Source organism: Notechis scutatus, chromosome 6 (genome assembly GCF_049901735.1).
Source record: "Notechis scutatus isolate UNSWTSFEM ecotype Mainland chromosome 6, rNotScu1.2, whole genome shotgun sequence".
NCBI classification, from domain to species: domain Eukaryota; kingdom Metazoa; phylum Chordata; class Lepidosauria; order Squamata; family Elapidae; genus Notechis; species Notechis scutatus.
This window is the reverse complement of record NC_142014.1, coordinates 22,182,041-22,201,718: the sequence shown is the minus strand read 5'-3', so window position 1 is coordinate 22,201,718 and position 19,678 is coordinate 22,182,041. Positions and strand designations below refer to the sequence as shown.

The 19,678-nt window shown below is 44.1% G+C and overlaps 1 protein-coding gene across 2 annotated transcripts in view; it reads left to right on the top strand.

Annotated features, from left to right (window-relative positions):
* The window catches only part of KIAA0930 (KIAA0930 ortholog), a 72,369-nt gene that overhangs the window by 43,944 nt on the left and 8,747 nt on the right, over positions 1-19,678 (top strand). Inside the window, exons 3-9 of one of the 2 annotated variants that reach the window (XM_087969497.1) lie at positions 4,228-4,335; positions 7,548-7,625; positions 9,215-9,316; positions 11,404-11,544; positions 13,571-13,765; positions 15,363-15,525; positions 18,166-18,321. In XM_087969497.1, coding sequence (XP_087825623.1) covers positions 4,228-4,335; positions 7,548-7,625; positions 9,215-9,316; positions 11,404-11,544; positions 13,571-13,765; positions 15,363-15,525; positions 18,166-18,321 — 943 coding nt within the window. The remainder of the gene's footprint in view (positions 1-4,227; positions 4,336-7,547; positions 7,626-9,214; positions 9,317-11,403; positions 11,545-13,570; positions 13,766-15,362; positions 15,526-18,165; positions 18,322-19,678) is intronic. The other variant, XM_087969498.1, reaches the window with a different exon arrangement.

Here is a 19,678-nt window from a genome sequence, read left to right as displayed (position 1 = left end):
CAGAGGCTTTTCTTGAGCTTCTGGGAGGGCGAAAACAGCCTCCGTGGGCTCCAGAGGCTCTCCGGAAGCCAGAAACAGGCCTGTTTCTGGCCTTCCCGAACTTCCGGGAGGCCCGGTTTTTACTTTTCCCAAGCCTCCGCACACGGCCTGCACTTACCTGCATCCAAAATGGGCCATGTGGGGACTCCTGGGAAGGGAGGGGTGGGTGGGTGGGGCCATCCAAGAGTGGGATTTGGGGATTCTCTGAACTGCAGAATCTTAGCTAGAGGATCTCGCAAACCCCTGCAAACCCCCAGCAGTCCATCTCTTAAATCAGGGTTGATCACGTAATGAATCTGGATGTTCGTTTTTGGCAACCCAAGAGCAGAATTTATATATTTTTATATTTTTATATTTTTATATTTTTATATTTTTATATTTTTATATTTTTATATTTTTATATTTTTATATTTTTATATTTTTATATTTTTATATTTTTATATTTTTATATTTTTATATTTTTATATTTTTATATTTATTTATATTTATATTTGGAAAGTGATTGGAAGCAAACAGGACTCTGCATAGCACTAATTGTCCAGTTTCTGGCAATATCTGCCACGTAGAAAAGGGGAGCAGTAAAAATGACCTGCTAAGCATTTTTGAGATTTTTCTTCAAACCAAACACTAAAAAGAGTTGAGTTTACAGCTCGAGGCTGGGATGTGCACTTGTGATTTTTAAATAGAAAGGAAAATAACTCACTCTAAGACAGGAGCAAGCCTGGGCTAGACTTTTCTCTTTCTGTCTGAGTCAACAGTTCACTTTGCTGAAAGATACAAGCGTGTAAACTTCTCAACTTTTAGAGAATGGAGGTTTGCTGAATTGATGGTGGCAGTGAGAATAGAAATTGTGATATTTGTCCCTAGATTACTGATCTTCCAAGAAAGAGATAATGCATTAATCTTCAGAATACAGATTCATCGATAATCCGCTCATAATTTGTCCAATCTCGGTCTAGCTCTTCTTCATTTTAAATGCTAAGGCGCTGTTCGCTCTTTCTTTGCTGCAAATATTTCACTCTCTATGAATTATTGTTATCTCCCCCATTTTGCTTCCCTCCTGACTTTACCTGAACCACAAATGACATTTTATCCATTTCTTCCTGCATTCAAACTAATGAAAACAGAGCTGCTACTTTTTAATAGCATAACTGCAAATTGAATTATAAATCAACCAAATTATAGTAGGACGTGTTAATAGAGGTATTTCCTTTTCCAATGAATTATTTGCAACTCTTTCAGTACTTGCTGAAACCCAATGCAATTTACTTATTTCCTTGTTTTCATTTATGTGCCACTGGAATCCAATAATTCCTAGTGGCTTACACACACATAAAAAGTATGAGACACTCAAAGCCAAACTGCAAGCATAAGTGCAGCCTGTAAAATGATGTCCACCATCGAAGACCATCAGCTGCATGCTGTAGGCACGATCTTGAAAGCTGAAGCTGCATTTCACTGAGAACATTTACATTTTCCTATGTGGTTAGTTCTAAAATAAACTCTGGATGACCGATAAGAGCTTTCCATATATTTTCCTCTCCCTCTAGGGTGAAAAGTGGATGACACCTTGTGTCACCAGCTATTTCCTTCCTTAGTGTATCATATATACGCCAATACCATATATATATTTATTTTATTTTATTTATTTATTTATTTGATTTGTCAATCACTTACAAGGTAATAGGTACGAATAAATTTGGACAATAGGACAAGGACGGTAGGCACGATGGTGCACTTATGCGCGCGCACATACACACACACACATATATATGAATGAATGAATGAATGAATGAATTTATGAGAAAACATCTGAGAGCTACAGGTAGAAGATTGAATCATTGAATTTCCCAGAAATTACTCTGGCTGGGCATCTTCTAGGAATAAGCATATATACCTTCCATTGTCAGCAGTTTTCATACCCATTTTATGGAAACAAAATGGGAAGGCGTAACTCTGGAAGGACAGAGACCAGGGGTGGGATTCAAATTTTTAACAACCGGTTCTGTGGGTGTGGCTTAGGTGGTGGGTGTGGCTTAGGTGGTGGGTGTGGCTTGGTGGTTATGTGACTGGGTGGACATGGCTTGGTGGTCATGTTATTGGCTGGGTGTGGCCAACTCAATATCACTCACATCGAGGCACACATCTCCTCGCCTGGCCTCTCATGACTGTGGGGATGCTGCAACAGTCGTAAGTGTGAAAAAGGGTCATAAGTCACTTTTTTCAGTGCCATTGTAACTTTGAATAGTTACTCCACACAAGCAAAGTACCAGCAAAGGAGGGGAAAAAATCTCCAGAGATATTCCTGAGACAGGAAATCTAATCCTGCCAAGAATGTAATAAGGGTTAACATAGAGGCAGTTTCTGTAAGCAACCCCAGAATGTTTCCTTCCTGCCTTCCTTACAGGATTAGCCCAGTAATTTCTTCTAACAACCGGTTCTCCAAACTGCTTAGAATGTTAACAGCCGGTTCTAGCGAATAGGTTCGAACTGGTAGAATCCCACGCCTGACAGAGCCGTAAAACAGCTATTGAGAAATTTTTACTATATTGTGTTGGGGGAGGGAGGGTTGGATTGGGTCTGGATTCCATCAAATTGTTCCAGGCAAAGCCACTGACTGGCCCAACTTCTATCGGTAGATGGAACACAATTGGACCCTAATTCTAATTACACAATGTTTAAAATCACTACAATCTAAATATTGCCTTGCCCAACTAACACATTTGCCCAACTAACACATTTCATTAAAAGACATAAGCTTTGGTGATCAGCAACTCATTTGATCAGAAGCATGGAATAGGTGTATGTAGGGTGTCAGCAGTGGGCCTCTGGATTCTGGATAGGACAAACGAGACAGACTTTCCACAAAAGAAATAATGGACACCCAGTTTGACCTCGGGGCTCAAAACAAGGACAAACTACTGTAATATTGGAGCCTTTCAGCATTTCTGGAAAAACATTGAACAGCATCCTTGAGCAAGAGATTGCTGAAGCCACATCAAAAGGTTTCAGGCCATCTCAAAAGATCTCAACAAACACAATGGATTTTTAATATATCACAACTGTTAATTGATAAAAGTATAAGCTTTTTGCAGTACTCAAAGGACTTTTACATACATAGCAGTTTTGGCAAGGAACGAAGCCAATATTAAAAGATAAAGAATTCCTAGAATCAAGCATGACCCATAGGGACTATACAATCTCCATGTAGGTTTCTTCACAACAACATCAATGTGCCTTGCTATTGCAGTCTTCTAAGATACTTTCCTGACTTACGGTACTTATCCTGGGCTACAGATCTAGCTATGTTTGTGATCTGACAAAATCATAATCAAAAGATGCCACCATAATCACTAATTTCCAACCTGCTGACCCCAAAATATCAACATTAAATGGAAAATACCAACTTTTCTTAACCTTGTTCAGTTGTTTTCAAGATTAGCCAACCTCTTCACTGTAGAAATCAACATATTACCAATCTGTCATTTTCTTTTGGTGGATATTATAAGCCACATTCTAAATGTAGAGTGTTGTGTAGATATCTCATAAGTGTTATCAGGGTCATTATTTGATAAAGGGCATATAACTTAGCAATAATGTGACAGAAGAGGCAATAAGAGTAAAAATACTGAATGGAAGAAAGATGTTAGACACTACATTACTGAAATCTACCACAGGAAAAGTAACTTTTCTTAAGGGCTGTTTGTTCAGAAGAAAGCGATGGGAACCTCTTTCCTACTTCAAATTGAATATATGGGATGAAAATGGAGGACTTAGGTTCAGGTATGAGCCACGGTGGTGCAGTGGTTAGAGTGCAGTACTGCAGGCTACTTCTGATGCCTGCTGGCTTGCCTGCAATTTTGCAGTTCAAATCTCACCAAGGTTGACTCAAATCTCACCAAGGTTGACTCAGCCTTCCATCCTTCCAAGGTGGGTAAAATGAGGACCCAAATTATTGGGGATGATAGGCTGACTCTGTAAACTGCTTAGAGAGGGCTGTAAAAGCCCTGTGAGGCGGTATATAAGTCTTAAGTGCTACTGCTATCCATATTTGACTTGAATGTGTGTGACTTGATCCTGAGCCTGTGAATTAATCATCGTCCTTCCTTATGAAGCTTCTGAACTCCCCAAATATTAGATTTCCAGTTCTAGTGTGATTCTTACCTACACTGTTGGGCTTTGTTTTAGCAGGTTGAAGTTGAAGTGTACCGCAGAGATTCCAAGAAGCTTCCAGGTTTGGGAGATCCCGATATTGATTGGGAGGAGAGCGTGTACCTGAACCTTATACTGCAGAAGGTGACTTCAGTTTTTCTCTTCTCCAAAGGTTGCTGGCATTAGGAGAGGGGATGCCTGCAATTTGCAGGGTATTTTGAGAATAAGAATGGTACCTTGGCTTGAATTGGCACGATCTATCAATCACTTGGTCATTTTGAGACTTTCCATCTGTTTAAACCTGTAGTAAGGTTATCTGTTCCTCAGCAATTTCAGCTTGACTAAAGACACTACATGTACTCTGATGTTCCTATAGCAGTGCAGAGTGGACAAAGATACTATGTGTTATTCATTCTCTGCTTGGTGAGTGCCTCTTGGACAAAGCAGCCACTTGGAGTGAAAAAAAAAAAAGACTGCTTTTTAAAAATTGTTTGTGGAGGTTTGTCAGTCTTAAATTAGCTTTGGTGTTATTAATCAAAGTGCCAGACATCACACACTCCTTTGTGATTTTGTTTCATTTCCAGAGATTGTAATGATTTATAGAAAGTTGCCCTCCTTTTGGCTTTTCTTAAAAAAACCAACCAACCAAACCTTTGATATTGTTTTGTCCAATTGGGTTTTAATTTGTGATTTCATCTACCTTCAGTGTTCTGTTGTTGAAACTGAAACGCTGCCAACAAATTCTTGCAATAAGCCAAGAGCATAAATAAATCTGGGTGGTTGTTTTTTTTTTTTTTTGAAAACATTTCAAGTATTTCAGTGTGTTAGGGCAGTGGTCCCCAACCTTTTTGTACCAGGGACCAGTTTCAAGCACAAACACTTTTTCAAGGACCGGGGAAGAATCCGAGTTTGGTGGTTTGCTTGCAGACGTTTCATTACCTGACTAGGTAACATCTGATGTTGTTACCTAGTCGGGTAATAAAACGTCTGCCAGCAAACCACCAAGTTCAGGAGCGCCTCGGCCCTGCCTCCCTCAGCCCCATCCCTCAGGTGTCTCCCTCCCTCCCTCAGGTGTCTGCCTCGTTCCTCTCTCAGTCACTCTCTCGCTGCTCCACCAGCCCAGGAAGAAACTGCTTCAAAGAAGCCGGGGGTGGTGGCTTTTCCTGTTGCCGCAGCTCCTCCGAGCGCCCGTTTACCCCCACCCCACCCGCCCGCGCATTCAATCCACAGTGCTCCGTTCTGCCTGCCTGCCTGCCTGCCTTCTTCGTTCGGAGCAGCTTCGGCTGATAAAAAGAGGCGAATAGTTATTATTCTCAGTCGAAGCTGCTCCGAAACGAAGAAGGCAGGCAGGCAGGCAGAACGGGCACTGAATTGAACTGCGGGCGAGGCGGGGGGGTAACGGGCGCTCGGAGGAGCTGCGGCGACAGGAAAAGCCACACACACACCCCGGCTTCTTTGAAGCAGTTTCTTCCTGGGCTGGTGGAGCAGCGAGAGCGACTGAGAGAGGAACGAGGCGGGAGGAAACCGCCGCTGAGCCAGAGAGCAGGACAGGCTTCGGTTGCTTCCTCCCTCCCCTTCTTTCATTTGTGTCCTTGATCCCCGATCCCAGCAGCATTCACCAAAGGCGAAGAAAGCCGCCATTTTTTTTAAAAAAATCTTTGCGGCCCGGTACAGAGTGCTCCACGGACCGGGACCGGTCCGCTGCCTGGTGGTTGAGGACCCCTGTGTTAGGGGACAAAGGTGTGAACAAACCCTTTGGATGATTCTAAATTCTAGAAGTGAATAGGGTCGAAATATTTGGAACTTTGTTTGGAGTGGAGGGTTCAAGAGGTGTTTAAGCCTCATGTTGCCCCCACATCTTAATTTTTCCCCTCTCCTTGTCTAATCTCAACTCCAAGAATTAATAGATTAATCAACAGCCCTTCAGCTAAATTTTGAAAACATATTTTATTTTGTGGGATAAAAGTTTATTTGTTAGATTTCTATTCCACCTTTGAGGGATTATTTATTTGTAAGGCTGATCGGCAATGGTGTGGTATTTTCCTAAGGAAGAGTTTGAACATTTTTCCTTCAAAGAATATTGATATAATTGAAACTGTCCTATTCCTTAATCTTTTGATATGTCAGAAAGGTAGCTGTGCTGTGAGTTTGCAGATTCAAGATGGAAGGCAACTAACCAGCTAAATTACCAAGCGTTGAATCTGCTGGCCTCCATGGAAATCACTCTTCCATAACTTTGAGTTTTTCTTGTCCTTTGGCCTGCTTTAAATAATCTTTTTTATGCTCTTCTCTCATTTGAAAGCCACATTGTAATGGCCCAAAGCAGTGTTTCTCAACCTTGACAACTTAGAAATGTCTAATGAAGACAAAGCTCAGGGGGACGCCTGATAGCATTCTTCCAATACTTAAAGGGCTGTCACCGAGAAGAAGGGGTCAACTTATTTTCCAAAGGGCAGGACAAAAAGCAACAGATGGAAAGCTCATCAGAAGGAAATCCATTCTGGAAATAAGAAGGAATTTCCTGACAGTGAGAACAATTTATCAAAGAAACAGCTTGCCTCCTGGAGGTATGGAAAATATCTGTGGATATTTGCAAGAAAGAAATGGGGCAACCATTTTTCTAGGATGGAACAAGGACTCCTTTGTTGGGGGGTTGGCTAGAAGACCTCCAAGGTTGCTTTCAACTCTATGATTGTATGATTCTTTGAAGCTTGTCGAACTCAAGTCCCAGAATTCCCCAGCCAGCAGGGGGGAGGAATTGAAGTCCACTCATCTTGGTAGCTGAAGTCCACACAATGTGGGAATTAAGGTCCGCATGTCTTAAAATTGCCATGGTTGAGAAACACTGGCTTAAATAATTTTATGACTGGAGGTGGCTGGAATTTCTCTGGATGGTTTGCTGAGCAATAGAGCAGGAAGGAGAATTCACTTGCCATTCAGCAATTGATCTATTCAGTTCAGTGCTCAGGTGGATGCAGGACGGAAGGAATGGGCTGAGCCAAAGGAAGAAAAAAAAAAACCTGAAGTCTGAGAAAGTTTCAGATGCACACAAATTAGGGAAAAGAAGGTTGGAAGGAGAAACGATGGAGAGATAAGAGCCCATAGATCCAAGAAGGGGCAAGAGCTATAGAAAACCTAGTAAGTGACCAGTAGGATTGTGTTGATCTTTAGTTGCAATTGAACATGAAACATGAAAGACTTCTGTGGTGAAGTAGCTTCAGATTATTTCATTAAATGAAAACCGAAGGACCTCATATTTTCTATTGGCGGATCTGGACATGTAGACAAAGGAAAACCTAATGAGAAACATGATGCCTGATTGGTGTTTCATTACCAATACTTTGATTTTCTTTCAGCTGGATTATATAGTGACGTGTGCGGTATGTACTCGTTCCGATGGAGGGGATATTCACATCCATAAAAAGAAGTCCCAGGTGAGTATTTCTGCAATTTGGGAACTTTGAAGGGTGTCTCCTCCTTTTGGCTTCAATTTTGCCCCATTTTCCCCACGCCCCATGAACTAATGTTATGGCGTTCTTATATAGCTCAAGTAGTTTTAATTAGTGATAGCCCCAGGCATAACCCGAGAATAGCTTTAAGGAGCATTTCAAATGGGTTTAGTAAAATCCCCCATGTCAAGTTGTCATAATACATTCATCAAATTAAGAGGTAAGCCCTCCTCCTCTTCTTCTTCTTCTCCTTCCCATTTCTTCAAGCCAGACCTCTTCATATTATTCCCAAGTCAACAGAGTGACTGAAAGAAATTATGGGGAAAAGTTCAGGATTCTGTCTGCCTATCAATCTGCAGGATAACCTCCCCAAACTGAACAGAACACGGCCTCATTTGTATTGTGAGGGGAAAGGGTGGGGAGAGCCAGCAAAAAGAAAAATCCAGTTTGAAAATGGGCTGAATTCAGCTTGGAGCTTATGACAAAATCCATCTTAATGGAGGTGCTCCATCTTAAAGGAGTCCTCTTTACCTCCTGGCCACATGACCCAGTATTGAATCGGCATCCTCCAGTCTCAAGAGACTATGGTATCATGCTATGAAATCAGTAACTGCCACTTTCTGTGTTGTTTCAATGCGGTATGCAAAGCTGGAGTGTCCTCTCCAGAGCACGAGGCCTGGGTAATTTAATATGGAGGATAAACTGTTACCCAAGCAGCAGATTCCCCCCTCTCCACGTTACTGAAATAGTCTAATGGAACGGCAGAGCCGATACGATTAGTTCCAGCTGCGTCGCAGGAGTTACCAGACCGTGATTGTACATTTCCCACGTCATTATAGTTGTGCTTTTAAAGTTGTAGCAACGTTTCGGCAGAATCTCATCTGCCATCATCAGGCTTCTGTATTGTGTTTGTCTGTGAGTCAGACTTTTACAGTTGTTTCAGTTTTAAATTTGGGGCTAGCCTACTGCTGTGCCAGAATGGTTTTTTCTTCATCCTGATTGGTTGGGAGTCTTGGTCTGTGTTTATTGGTCTTGGAGTTTGCTGTGTTCTGCTTGATTGGTGTTTCTAATATCTTCTGTCTGTTTTGTGGCTTTTTTTGTGTCTTGATTGGCTGGCAGCATTGTGTTTCCTGTATCGGAGGCTTTTAGTGCAGCTTGGCTCCGAGTAAATGGACGGCTATCATTTGTTAGGAAGCTCCGTTTCATCTGGGTGCCTGGTTGGGGTGTGTTTGAGCTGGAGGTATCAGGGGGGATCTGTTTGTGCCCAGGTGTTTGCCTGGCTAGTGGTGTGGAGATTTTTTTGTTTGTGAGTGCAGGCTTCCAAATGATTGACAGTCTGGTGGAATCATCTCTTCTGTTCATGCTTTCTGGTCTTTTTTCAATCTCTATGGCTTCTCTGATGATTCTGTGGCTGGGATTTTCTATAGTGGCTAGGGTTTTGGTGCCATTGAAGTTGATGCTATGACCTGTGACTTTGTTCGGGAAAATACCCGAACAAAGCTGAATAACATTACATACATACATACATACATACATATCAAGCTATATCATATTTTCCAAATGGTGTTTTCCAGCAAGTCTTCGCATCTCCAAGTAAACACCCCATGGACAGCAAGGGCGAGGAATCGAAGATTAGCTATCCAAACATATTTTTTATGATTGACAACTTTGAAGAGGTAGGTCCTTTCTCAGATTGGCTCCCTCGTGTAGAAGAATGTGGAAGTTTTGGGAGTGTGTGTACAGTATTTATCGCGTATAACACGCACTTTTTTCCCCTGAAAATAGGGGCAAATGATGTATGCGTGTTATATGCCGATATAATGTTAAGAAGCCTTCGGTGAATGCTGCTGGGATCGGGGATCAAGGACACAAATGAAAGAAGGGGAGGGAGGAAGCAACCGAGCCTGTCCTTCTCTCTGGGTCAGCTCTCTCAGTCGCTCTCTCGCTCCTCCACCAGCACAGGAAGAAACTGCTTCCAAAGAGCGGGGGCTTTTCCTGTCGCCGCAGCTTCCCTGAAGCGCCCGTTCTCCCCACCCCCCACCCCGTCCACCCGCCCGCCCGCCCGCAGTGCTCCGTTCTGCCTGCCTGCCTGCCTTCGTTAATGGTTGAATCGGAACAGCTTCGGCTGAGTAAAAGAGGCGAATAGTTATTATTCTCAGCGAAGCTGCTCCCAAACAACCAGAAACTAAGGCAGGCAGGCAGGCAGGCAAATGGGACACTGTGGATTGAAGCGCGCGGGGTGGGAGTGGGGGTGAAACGGGCGCTTCGGAATAGCTGCGGCGACAGGAAAAGCTCCCCCGCTTCTTTGAAGCAGTTTCTTCCTTGGATGGTGGAGCAGCGAGAGCGAAGCCTCCTTCTCTTCTCTCCCCCGGTCCTTGCAAAAATTTTCTGCTTGAAACGGGTCCCTGGTACAAAAAGGTTGGGGACCACTGATTTACCTTATAAGTGGTAATAATATTAATAAAAAAAGTTCTGAGCTACCCTTATTTTGCTTCAAAGTTTTTATTTAGAAATTTAATTTTTTTTCCTGAAATTTCCTCTCTTAAAATGAAGATGCGTGTTATACGCCTGTGCGTGTTATACGCCGATAAATACGGTAATTATAAAAATTAACTCCATGTCTAAAAAAATTAATCTGATATGGAGATTAACTTGAATGTGGAAATTTTTGAAATCACATCTTATAACACATCCAATCATTGGGTTTTTCCTAACATAAGATAGTGATAGTTTTTCATGATTTCTACAACACACCAAATTTTCCAGATAAGATATAAATTACTGCAGCTTCTTTATCTCAGTTTTTAACGTATGACTTGAGTTATATTGGCAACAGTCATTAATTATGAGGTTGTAATCTAACACTTATATGCACGTAAAATTTCAGAATGATAGAAGATATTTTAATATGGAAAATTTATATCATGGTTACTTTGAAGTTTTACAACAAATTTTGTAAAGATCCTTTATTTTTTTTCTTTTCTTTTTCCTGCTTATTTTCCCCTAGTTGTAATAATAATAATAATAATAATAATAATAATAATAATAATAATAATTTTAATGGTGCAATTAGTGCTGTTTAGGTTATAGATCCATAGCTCTGCTTACTTAGAATTTAAATTTACCACTGTAAATTGGCAGAAAACATTGCTACATAAAGGTATTAAATCACTTGCATCGAATATTAATAAAGCCTAATTTTTAAAAATCACCTACTTTTTTAGATTGCATCACAAAACTGCTGGTTTTAGAGGCTTGGAAAAATTGTGCTTAAGATACATTAAATGTCCTTTTTATTCGTGGTATTAATTATGATTCTGAGTCTGCCTTTTCACACTGTTTCCCTTATCTAAATCAGCACTTCTCAACCCTGGCAATTTTAAAATGTTTGGACTTCCACTTCCAAAATTCTCCAGCCAGCTAGGCTGACTGGGGAATTCTGGGAGTTGAAGTCCACTCAAGTTAAAATGACCAAGGTTGGGAAACATTGATCTGAATGGTGGTTTAGTTTGCAGTAAATTATAGGAAATATTATAGACTTAGGGGTGTTTTTTTACATAATAAAATTACTTTTTAAAAAAATGGTTAGAAGATTCCGTGCCCCCAGACCTTTTACTGAGAATCTGGTTTCCTGGTATAGACCCCTGCGCTGCTATTAAATCTCAGTTTGTCATCTGACTTAGCCATAGGCAATGACAAATGGCCTTGAGTTTCTCTACAGCTATTTATTTTTTTCCTTTGATTTATTTGGATGTCTTGTTAGGTATTTAGTGACATGACTGTAGGGGAAGGCGAGATGGTTTGTGTGGAGCTGGTGGCCAGTGACAAAAGCAACACTTTCCAAGGTGTTATTTTCCAGGGATCCATCCGCTATGAGGCCCTCAAGAAGGTCTATGATAACAGGGTGAGTGTCCTTCAGATGGTGAGGTTCAGGGGTGGTCTTCAAAAATTTTAACAAAGCATTTTCTTCCCGGTTGCTGGGTGGGTGTGGCCATGGTGGGCATGGCCTAGTCGGCCTCCTACACCATTGGCGGAGGGGGGTGTTTTTGCCCTCCCCGGGCTCTGGAGGCTTTCCTCGAGCCTCCCAGAGGGCAAAAACAGCTGTGATGACCCAGGGTGGGATACAAAATAAACACAGTCACAAAAACAACTGAAGGCCCTTTTATTCCTTCACTTTGCTTTAAAGCTCCAAATATGGAGACAAAAAACTCCCCCACAAGCAGTTACGAAAAGGAGGACATGCCGTTTAAACTAAAAATGCCTATAAATTATAAAGAGTAAAAAACGACACAAACCACACTGAAGCAATTAAGGGAACCAGGCAAGATAAGGGCTTGAAGACGTCCACCGATATCGGAACACACACTGGGAAGGACGCCAAACTCAGAGAGGAACGACAGACTAGAGATATTTCCACGCTTTGTTTCCAGCACTGGCCCATACGCATGTCCGTCCTTTTAACCAGTTCTCACAGCTGCAGCCCATGAAGAGGATCAAGGCCCTTTCCTCCCCCAGTAGACCACGCCATTCACGTCTCTCCCTTATCCTCTCCTCCCTGTGTGCCCTAGGATGGAGAAGGGATGGGCCTGTGTCTTCCTCTGACTGCCCAGCCTCCTCCACAACCTCCGGAGCCACACTTCCAGTCCCTGTCGGCTGTTCCGCCTCTCCCTTGGAGTCAGACTCCAACAGGGGCATGACAACAGCCTCCCCGGGCTCTGGAGGCTCTCTGGAAGCTGGGAATGAGCCCATTTTTGGCCTTCCCAAACTTCCCGGAGGCTCGTTTTTTGCCCTTCCCAAGCCTCTGCGCGCACCCTGCACTTACCTGCATTCAAAACGGGCCATGTGGTGGCTCCTGGGAGGAGCAGGACAGGGTGGGCAGGGCCAGGCAGGAGTGGGATTTGGGGGTTCTCCGAACTGCACATAATCTTAGCTCGGGGCTCTCCTGAACCCCTGCATGCCCCCAGCAGCCCACCCCCTGGTGAGATTGTCTCTTAGACAAACAACATGGGGCAACCGGAAAGGCTTTCTTGTCTGTATTTAGAGCAGGAGTTCGAAGCCTACTTTTAGGGAAAGAAGGACCTTGATGTCTTCTGTCCCTCCTCCAATCATTTCACCTGTTTAAAACAAGGCAGTGTTTCCTCCACTGATCAAAATGGGAGGAAACAGATTTGTTGTATAGATATTAAATACCGGGTCAGGCCCGGGTAACCTCCTGTAGCACAAATGGCACAGACCTGAATTAAATAAGAGAAAGCAACCTAGGAGATATTTTCTGACGGTTAGAACGGTTAATCAGTGGAACAACTTCCATCCAGAGATTGGACAATCATTTGTCTGAAATTGTGTAAGGTTTCCTGCCTGAGCTGGGGGTCAGACTAGATGATCTCCAAGGTCCCTTTCAACTCTGTTATTCTGTTAGAAATTTCTCTTAATATTACTTTCCGGAGCCTTGCCACAATTAGAGAACAGTGGTAGGTCCAATCAAAAAAGTCTACAAGGATGGTGATTGAATGTGGGAAAATTTGCTGTTTACTCTTGGAGAGTTGATCATATCTTTCTTTAAGATATTATGTCCCCTAATGGTAACCGAGGCAGTGCCCAATTCACAGAAAATAGCAATAGCACTTAGATTTATATACTGCTTCACAGAGCTTTGTACAGCCCCCCTCTAAGCAGTTTACAGAGTCAGCCTCTTGCCCCCAACAATCTGGCTCCTCATTTTACCCACCTCAAAAGGAGGGAAGTCTGAGTCAAACCTTGAGTCTGGTGAGTTTCGAACTGCTAACTTGCAGGCAGCTGGCAGGCAGCAGAAGTAGCCCCGCAGTACTGCACTCTCACCGCTGCGCCACCGTGGAAAAATTGAATTGAAAGAGGTCCATGCCAGTTCATGTCAATGATGCAGTGGCTTGAATGTTGACTCCCCTTTGCAGGTGAGCGTGGCAGCCAAAATGGCACAGAGGATGTCCTTTGGTTTTTATAAATACAATAATATGGAGTTTGTGCGTATGAAGGGGCCTCAGGCCAAGGGACATGCGGAAATGGCAGTGGGTCGCATTTCCACGGGTGACACATCTCCTTACGGTACAGAAGAAGATTCAAACCCAGGCTCACCGCTGCATGAGCGAGTAAGTTAACTTTGTTAATGACATTCTCTCCTTTCTCTCCTTTCTCTCCTTTCGTGAGCTTCTTGAAAGAATAAAGTCTATCAGAGTGTTTACAGCGTGACTACTATTTTGAGAAAACCCAGGAGCAAAACCCAGGACACAGAGTCTTTGTCTTTTAACAGTGGTTAATATACAAGACTGCTATATGCTGTACATACATACACGTGTTAGGCAAATACCAGGCAATCAATCAATCTTCAACTCTACACGGAGAACTACACAATGGAGATAGAACATGAGAGAGAGAAAGACGCCCTCACATGGCGTCCCTTATATAGACAGCTTCTTAAAGTGACAGTACCCTGCTGACTCATCCTCAGTTCATCATTTTGGCTTGCAGCCTTACAGCATCTGGCCAGCTATTAAATCTTTATTACCTTAACAAAGTATGTTATTGGAGACAGTGCGCCATGTTGTCTCTGCCATTTGTTGCAATTTTGGTCGGCCTTGACCAGAGCATCAGAATAAAATTCAGCACAAGAGGCAATATATTAAAAGCTGTTTCTCAGAATAGTGGAAGCCGATGGCTTGGCTTTATGAGTGGAAATTTCAGCATGCCGTTCAACTCCGCTACCATTCACCTTAGAAAGCTTCCAAGTGTCAACTAGGGCTGATGGACAGCCAATTGGTCATTTCTGAGTTAAACACCTCAATATTTTAGGGAACCTTGTTGAACAGAGTCAGGGGATGGATCAGTGTCCATAAGTGAAAGTTGGTTTATGTATGCTTATTCAGAACACCAAAAGGTACAGTGTAAGCCATTTTGAATGATAGAACCATTCAAAGTATTATTATTATTATTAATAATAATAATAATAATAATAATAATAATAATAATAATAATAATAATAATAATAATAATAATAATACAGAAATGAATTGGGGTTTTTTATTCATTGGTCTGCAGTTAGAAGGCAATGCAGGTAGTTCTCGACTTATGACCACAATTGGGCCCAAAATTTCTGTTGGTAAGTAAGACATTTCTTAAGTGAGTTTTGCCCCATTATTACGACCTTCCTTGCCACAGTGAATCACTGCGGTTAGGGTTAGGTAAGTTAGTAACACGGTTGTTAAGTGAACCTGGCTTTCCCATTGACTTTGCTTGTCAGAAGGTTACAAAAGATGGACACAAGACACTGGGACACTGCAACCCTCATAAGTATGAGTCAGTTGCCAAGCATCTGAATTTTGATCACATAACCATGGGGATGCTGCAATGCGAATATATCTGCTGAACAAAACTCCGCATTGGCAACAGGAAAGGCATCTGGCCATTAACACACACTGCTAGCTCCATTCAGTTGCCCAGACTCCACCCCGCAAAGGATTATGGGATCATTAAAAGATGATGATGATGATGACAACGACCATGGGGCTGCTGCTGGTTATAAGTGTGAAAAATAGTCATAAGTCGCTTTTTTCAGTGCTGTTGTAACTTTGAATGGTCACTGATTGAATGGCTGTAAGTCGAGGACGGCCTGAATTGGCTACCATCAAAGACGATCAATATAAACCTCAGTTGCTTCTCACCTGTTGCTGTTTTCTCTCCCCTTCCTAGGTCACGTCCTTCAGCACCCCTCCAACTCCAGAACGCAACAGCCGGCCTTCCTTTTTCTCCCCGTCTCTCAAGAGGAAAGTGACCCGAAATCGAATCGCAGAGATGAAGAAATCCCACTCAGCCAACGACAGCGAGGAATTCTTTCGGGATGATGAAGATGGAGGTGTGAGAATTGGGGAGAACGCTTCGGTTGAGCTTGGGGTGGACACCAGCCTTTCTTTATAGCAGGGGTCCCCAACCACCGGGCCGCGGACCGGTACCGGGCCGTGGAGCACTCTCTACCGGGCCGCAAAGATTTTTTAAAAATGGCGGCTTTCTTCACCTTCGGTGAATGCTGCTGGGATCAGGGATCAAGGACACAAATGAAAGAAGGGGAGGGAGGAAGCAACCGAAGCCTGTCTTTCTCTCTGGGTCAGCTCTCTCAGTCTCTCTCTCGCTCCTCCACCAGCACAGGAAGAAACTGCTTCAAAGAAGCAGGGGGCTTTTCCTGTTGCCGAGCGCCCGTTTCTCCCCCACCCCCCACCCCGTCCGCCCGCTCGCCCGCCCGCCCGCTCGCCGCCCGCGCGGATTTCAACCCAGTGCTCCGTTCTGCCTGCCTGCCTGCCTTCGTTAATGGTTGAATCGGAACAGCTTCGGCTGAGTAAAAGAGCGAATAGTTATTCTCAGCCGAAGCTGCTCCCAAACAACCAGAAACTAAGGCAGGCAGGCAGGCAGGCAGAACGGGACACTGTGGATTGAGCGGGCGGGCGGGGTGGGGGTGGGGGTGAACGGGCGTTTGGAATAGCTGCGGCGACAGGAAAAGCCCCCTCCTTCTCCCCCGGTCCTTGCAAAAATTTTCTGCTTGAAACCGGTCCCTGGTACAAAAAGGTTGGGGACCACTGCTTTATAGCATTATAGGAGCCTCTGTGGCGCAGTGGTTAGAGTGCAGTACTGCAAGCTACTTCTGCAGCCAGCTGCCTGCTATTTGGCAGTTCAAATCCCACCAGGCTCAAGGTTGACTCAGCCTTCCATCCTTCCGAGGTGGGTAAAATGAGGACCCAGATTGTTGGGGGCAAGAGGCTGACTCTGTAAATCGCTTAGAGAGGGCTGAAAAGCACTATAAAGCGGTATATAAGTCTAAGTGCTATTGCTATTATGCTAAAAGGCCACGGAGTCAGGAAGGATGAAATGGGATGAATGGGTGGGCAGATGTTTCTGCCTTTTCTGCATCTTGCTTTTGTTGGAAGGCTCTCGATGTTCTTTGGGTTTGCTTCCCAGGGAAAGTGGGAGAGGAATCAAACTGTCCCCATTCAACGGTCTGCTTCTGAATTTTGCTAGGCTGAGAGATTCTCAGAGGCCGGAATGGGACAACTCGCCACAGCCAACTTGCCGCCAACTCACTGCCAATTAGCCCCGGACAACTCGCCACAGCCAACGCGCCACAGGACAATTCACCGCAGCCAATTCACCGCTGGAAAACTCACAACAGGCCAAATTCGACCATTGTATTTCATTTTTAAAAATAACGATTAAAATGTATTTTAATTTTTGTTATTCCCATTTCATTTTGTCCCTCCTTTTGCATCCTTTCCTTAATGATTCTAGTTCACTATTTCTTCAATATTGTGTAACCTTTGTCCCAATGGTGAGTTGGCTGTGACGAGTTGGCTGTACCAAGTTGGCAACAGCAAGTTGGCTGTGGCTAAGTAGCCATGGCGAGTTGGCCACGGCGAGTTGTCCTCGACCGGGTTGTCAAACTCAATTTCATTGAGGGCAGCATAAGGGTTGTATTTGACCTCAGGGGGCCACTGTGGGCGTGGCCAATGTGGGCATGGCCGGCTCGATGTCACTCGTGTCGGGGGTGCCTGAGCGCTCTGCCAGCGAAAACGGACTCCCGAGTTCCGTTTTCGGCTGCAACAGCCTCCTGCAACCCTCTGCCAGCGACAACGGAGCTCGTTAGGGCCATCTGTGGGCTGGTCCTTGGCTGTTTCCAGGGTGGCCCCACAGGCCAAATCTAAGCACCCCATGGGCCAGATCCGGCCCCTGGGCGTTGGGTTTGACAGCCCTGTCCTAGACCTCAGAACCACCCAAAAGCTGTGAGCTGCCAGAATAAACTAGTATGGCTAAATCGGATTTGGAGTTTTTGAATTCAAGGGTGGGATTTGGGGATGACATTTCTCTGCAGACCACCAAAATTTTCTCGCAGACCACTGGTTGTCCCTGGCCCACTGGTTGGCGACCACTGCTATAGAGGAAGTCAGAGTCTGGGAAGAGGCAGAGTTCACAGCAAATTCAGAAAGTCTTCAATGTTTGGCAGATACCCTCAAAGTCTTTCAGTGGATCTTCGGCCTGCCTGCTTGAGAAGACCCACAGCAGGAGGTTGCTGAGATGCATAAATCATCTCCTCCTCCTCCTCCTCCGTTAACTAAAAATACTATGGGTATTTTTCTTTCCTTTTATTCTATTGCCATAAATACACATTAAAGGGGGGTGAAAAACAATCAGTGAAAGACTGAATGCAGTTACTGGGTTCAGTTCTTCCTTCCCCTATCAAGGATTCAAGGCTAAAGTCCTTTTTTTTACCTGAAAGATCATTGGGAAAAAAGAGAGAGGGATCACTGAACTAAGGAAACATTCTCCACATAAATAAAGCAAGTTGCTGTTAAATGTGACAGTGAACTGGAAGGCCGGGATTTGACGTCTTTTCCCTCAGCAATGATGTCTGGTATATGGGGGCACTGAGCCAACCAGGCCGCCTAGTTTGATTCTTTACAGAAATTAATATGCATCCATTTCCTTCCTGAAGTCGTCTTCTCTCTGACAGATTTGCATAACGCAACAAACCTACGTTCCCGGTCATTATCTGGAACTGGACGCTCCCTTGTGGGTTCTTGGCTGAAGTTGAACCGAACGGATGAAAACTTCCTCCTCTATGCACACTTAACCTATGTCACGCTGCCGTTGCATCGGATTTTAACTGGTAAGGCTGCTCTGCTTTTCAATTCCTACCTTCTTAAAATTCCTTAGGTATGTATCTCCTGGAATGAATGAAGAGGGTGGAACAATGGTGCTTCTTCTCTGCTTATCTACCAATGAGTTTGATAACTCACTTTTCCTTCCTTCCTTCCTTCCTTCCTTCCTTCCTTCCTTCCTTCCTTCCTTCCTTCCTTCCTTCCTCCTTCCTTCCTTCCTTCCTTCCTTCTTCCTTCCTTCCTTCCTTCCTTCCTCCCTCCCTCCTAAATCTCAGTGCAGATTCTTAAATTTTCTGAAAATTGCCAAGAGTTCTATGGGGACATTCAGAAAATCAAAGCACTGATACCCATTGCTCATTCATCTGACATCTTTCACCTTCAGACATTAAAAGGTAAAGGTTCCTCTTGCACATATGTGCTAGTCGTTTCCGGCTCTAGGGGGGCGGTGTTCATCTCCATTACAAAGCCGAACAGCCAGCGCTGTCCGAAGACATCTCTATGGTCATGTGGCTGGCATGACTAAATGCCGAAGGCACACGGAACGGCTGTTATACCTTCCCACCAAAGTGGTCCCTGTTTTTCTACTTGCATTTTTACATGCTTTCATAATTGCTAGGTTGGCAGATGCTGGGACAAGTAAAGGGAACTCACTCCGTTACGCTGTGCTAGGGATTCGAACCGCTGAACTGCCCACCTTTCTGATCAACAAACTCGGCGTCTTAGCCACTGAGCCACCATGTCCCTTTAGCATGTGTTATAAAAATGTTTGGTGCAAATCTCTGTAGGTGCACAATTTAGCTTTCCTGTGAGCCAGAAACTCTGTTGGGAACTCCTTCAGCTATTTCCAGAAAACAGGGTCTTAACAATTATTCCTGAGGGACCCTCTGAAGTTCTAGTCCTAGCAGTCCCACTCCTCATCTCGGATAGAGAATCACGTGCCCATGCTGGACTCCCATTATCTTCCGTCCGCATGGCAAGGTCTCCACTGGCTAGAGGTAAAGGGAGAAGTGGGGCCTTGGGTTGGGGATTGATGAAGACTTGGAAGATGAGGAAATTTTAGGAGGGAAGTTGCAGAAGAATGAAACTACCGTATTGCCGGCGTATAAGATGACTTTTGCCCTGAAAAACATGCCTCCAAGTGGGGGTCGTCTTATACGCCGGGAGGACTCCAGACTCCCACTTCGAGCTTGAGTTGCAGCCGGGAGGAGGCTGGGGGGCGGGGTGTGTGTGTGTGTGTGTGTGTGTGTGTGTGTGTGTGGCGGGTGTCACTCGCCACGCGCTGCGCAACCTTTCCCCCTCTTCCTTCCTTAGCGGTGTGGGGAGGAGAGGATTCGAAGATCCTCACGTGCGGCGTACTTTTCTTTT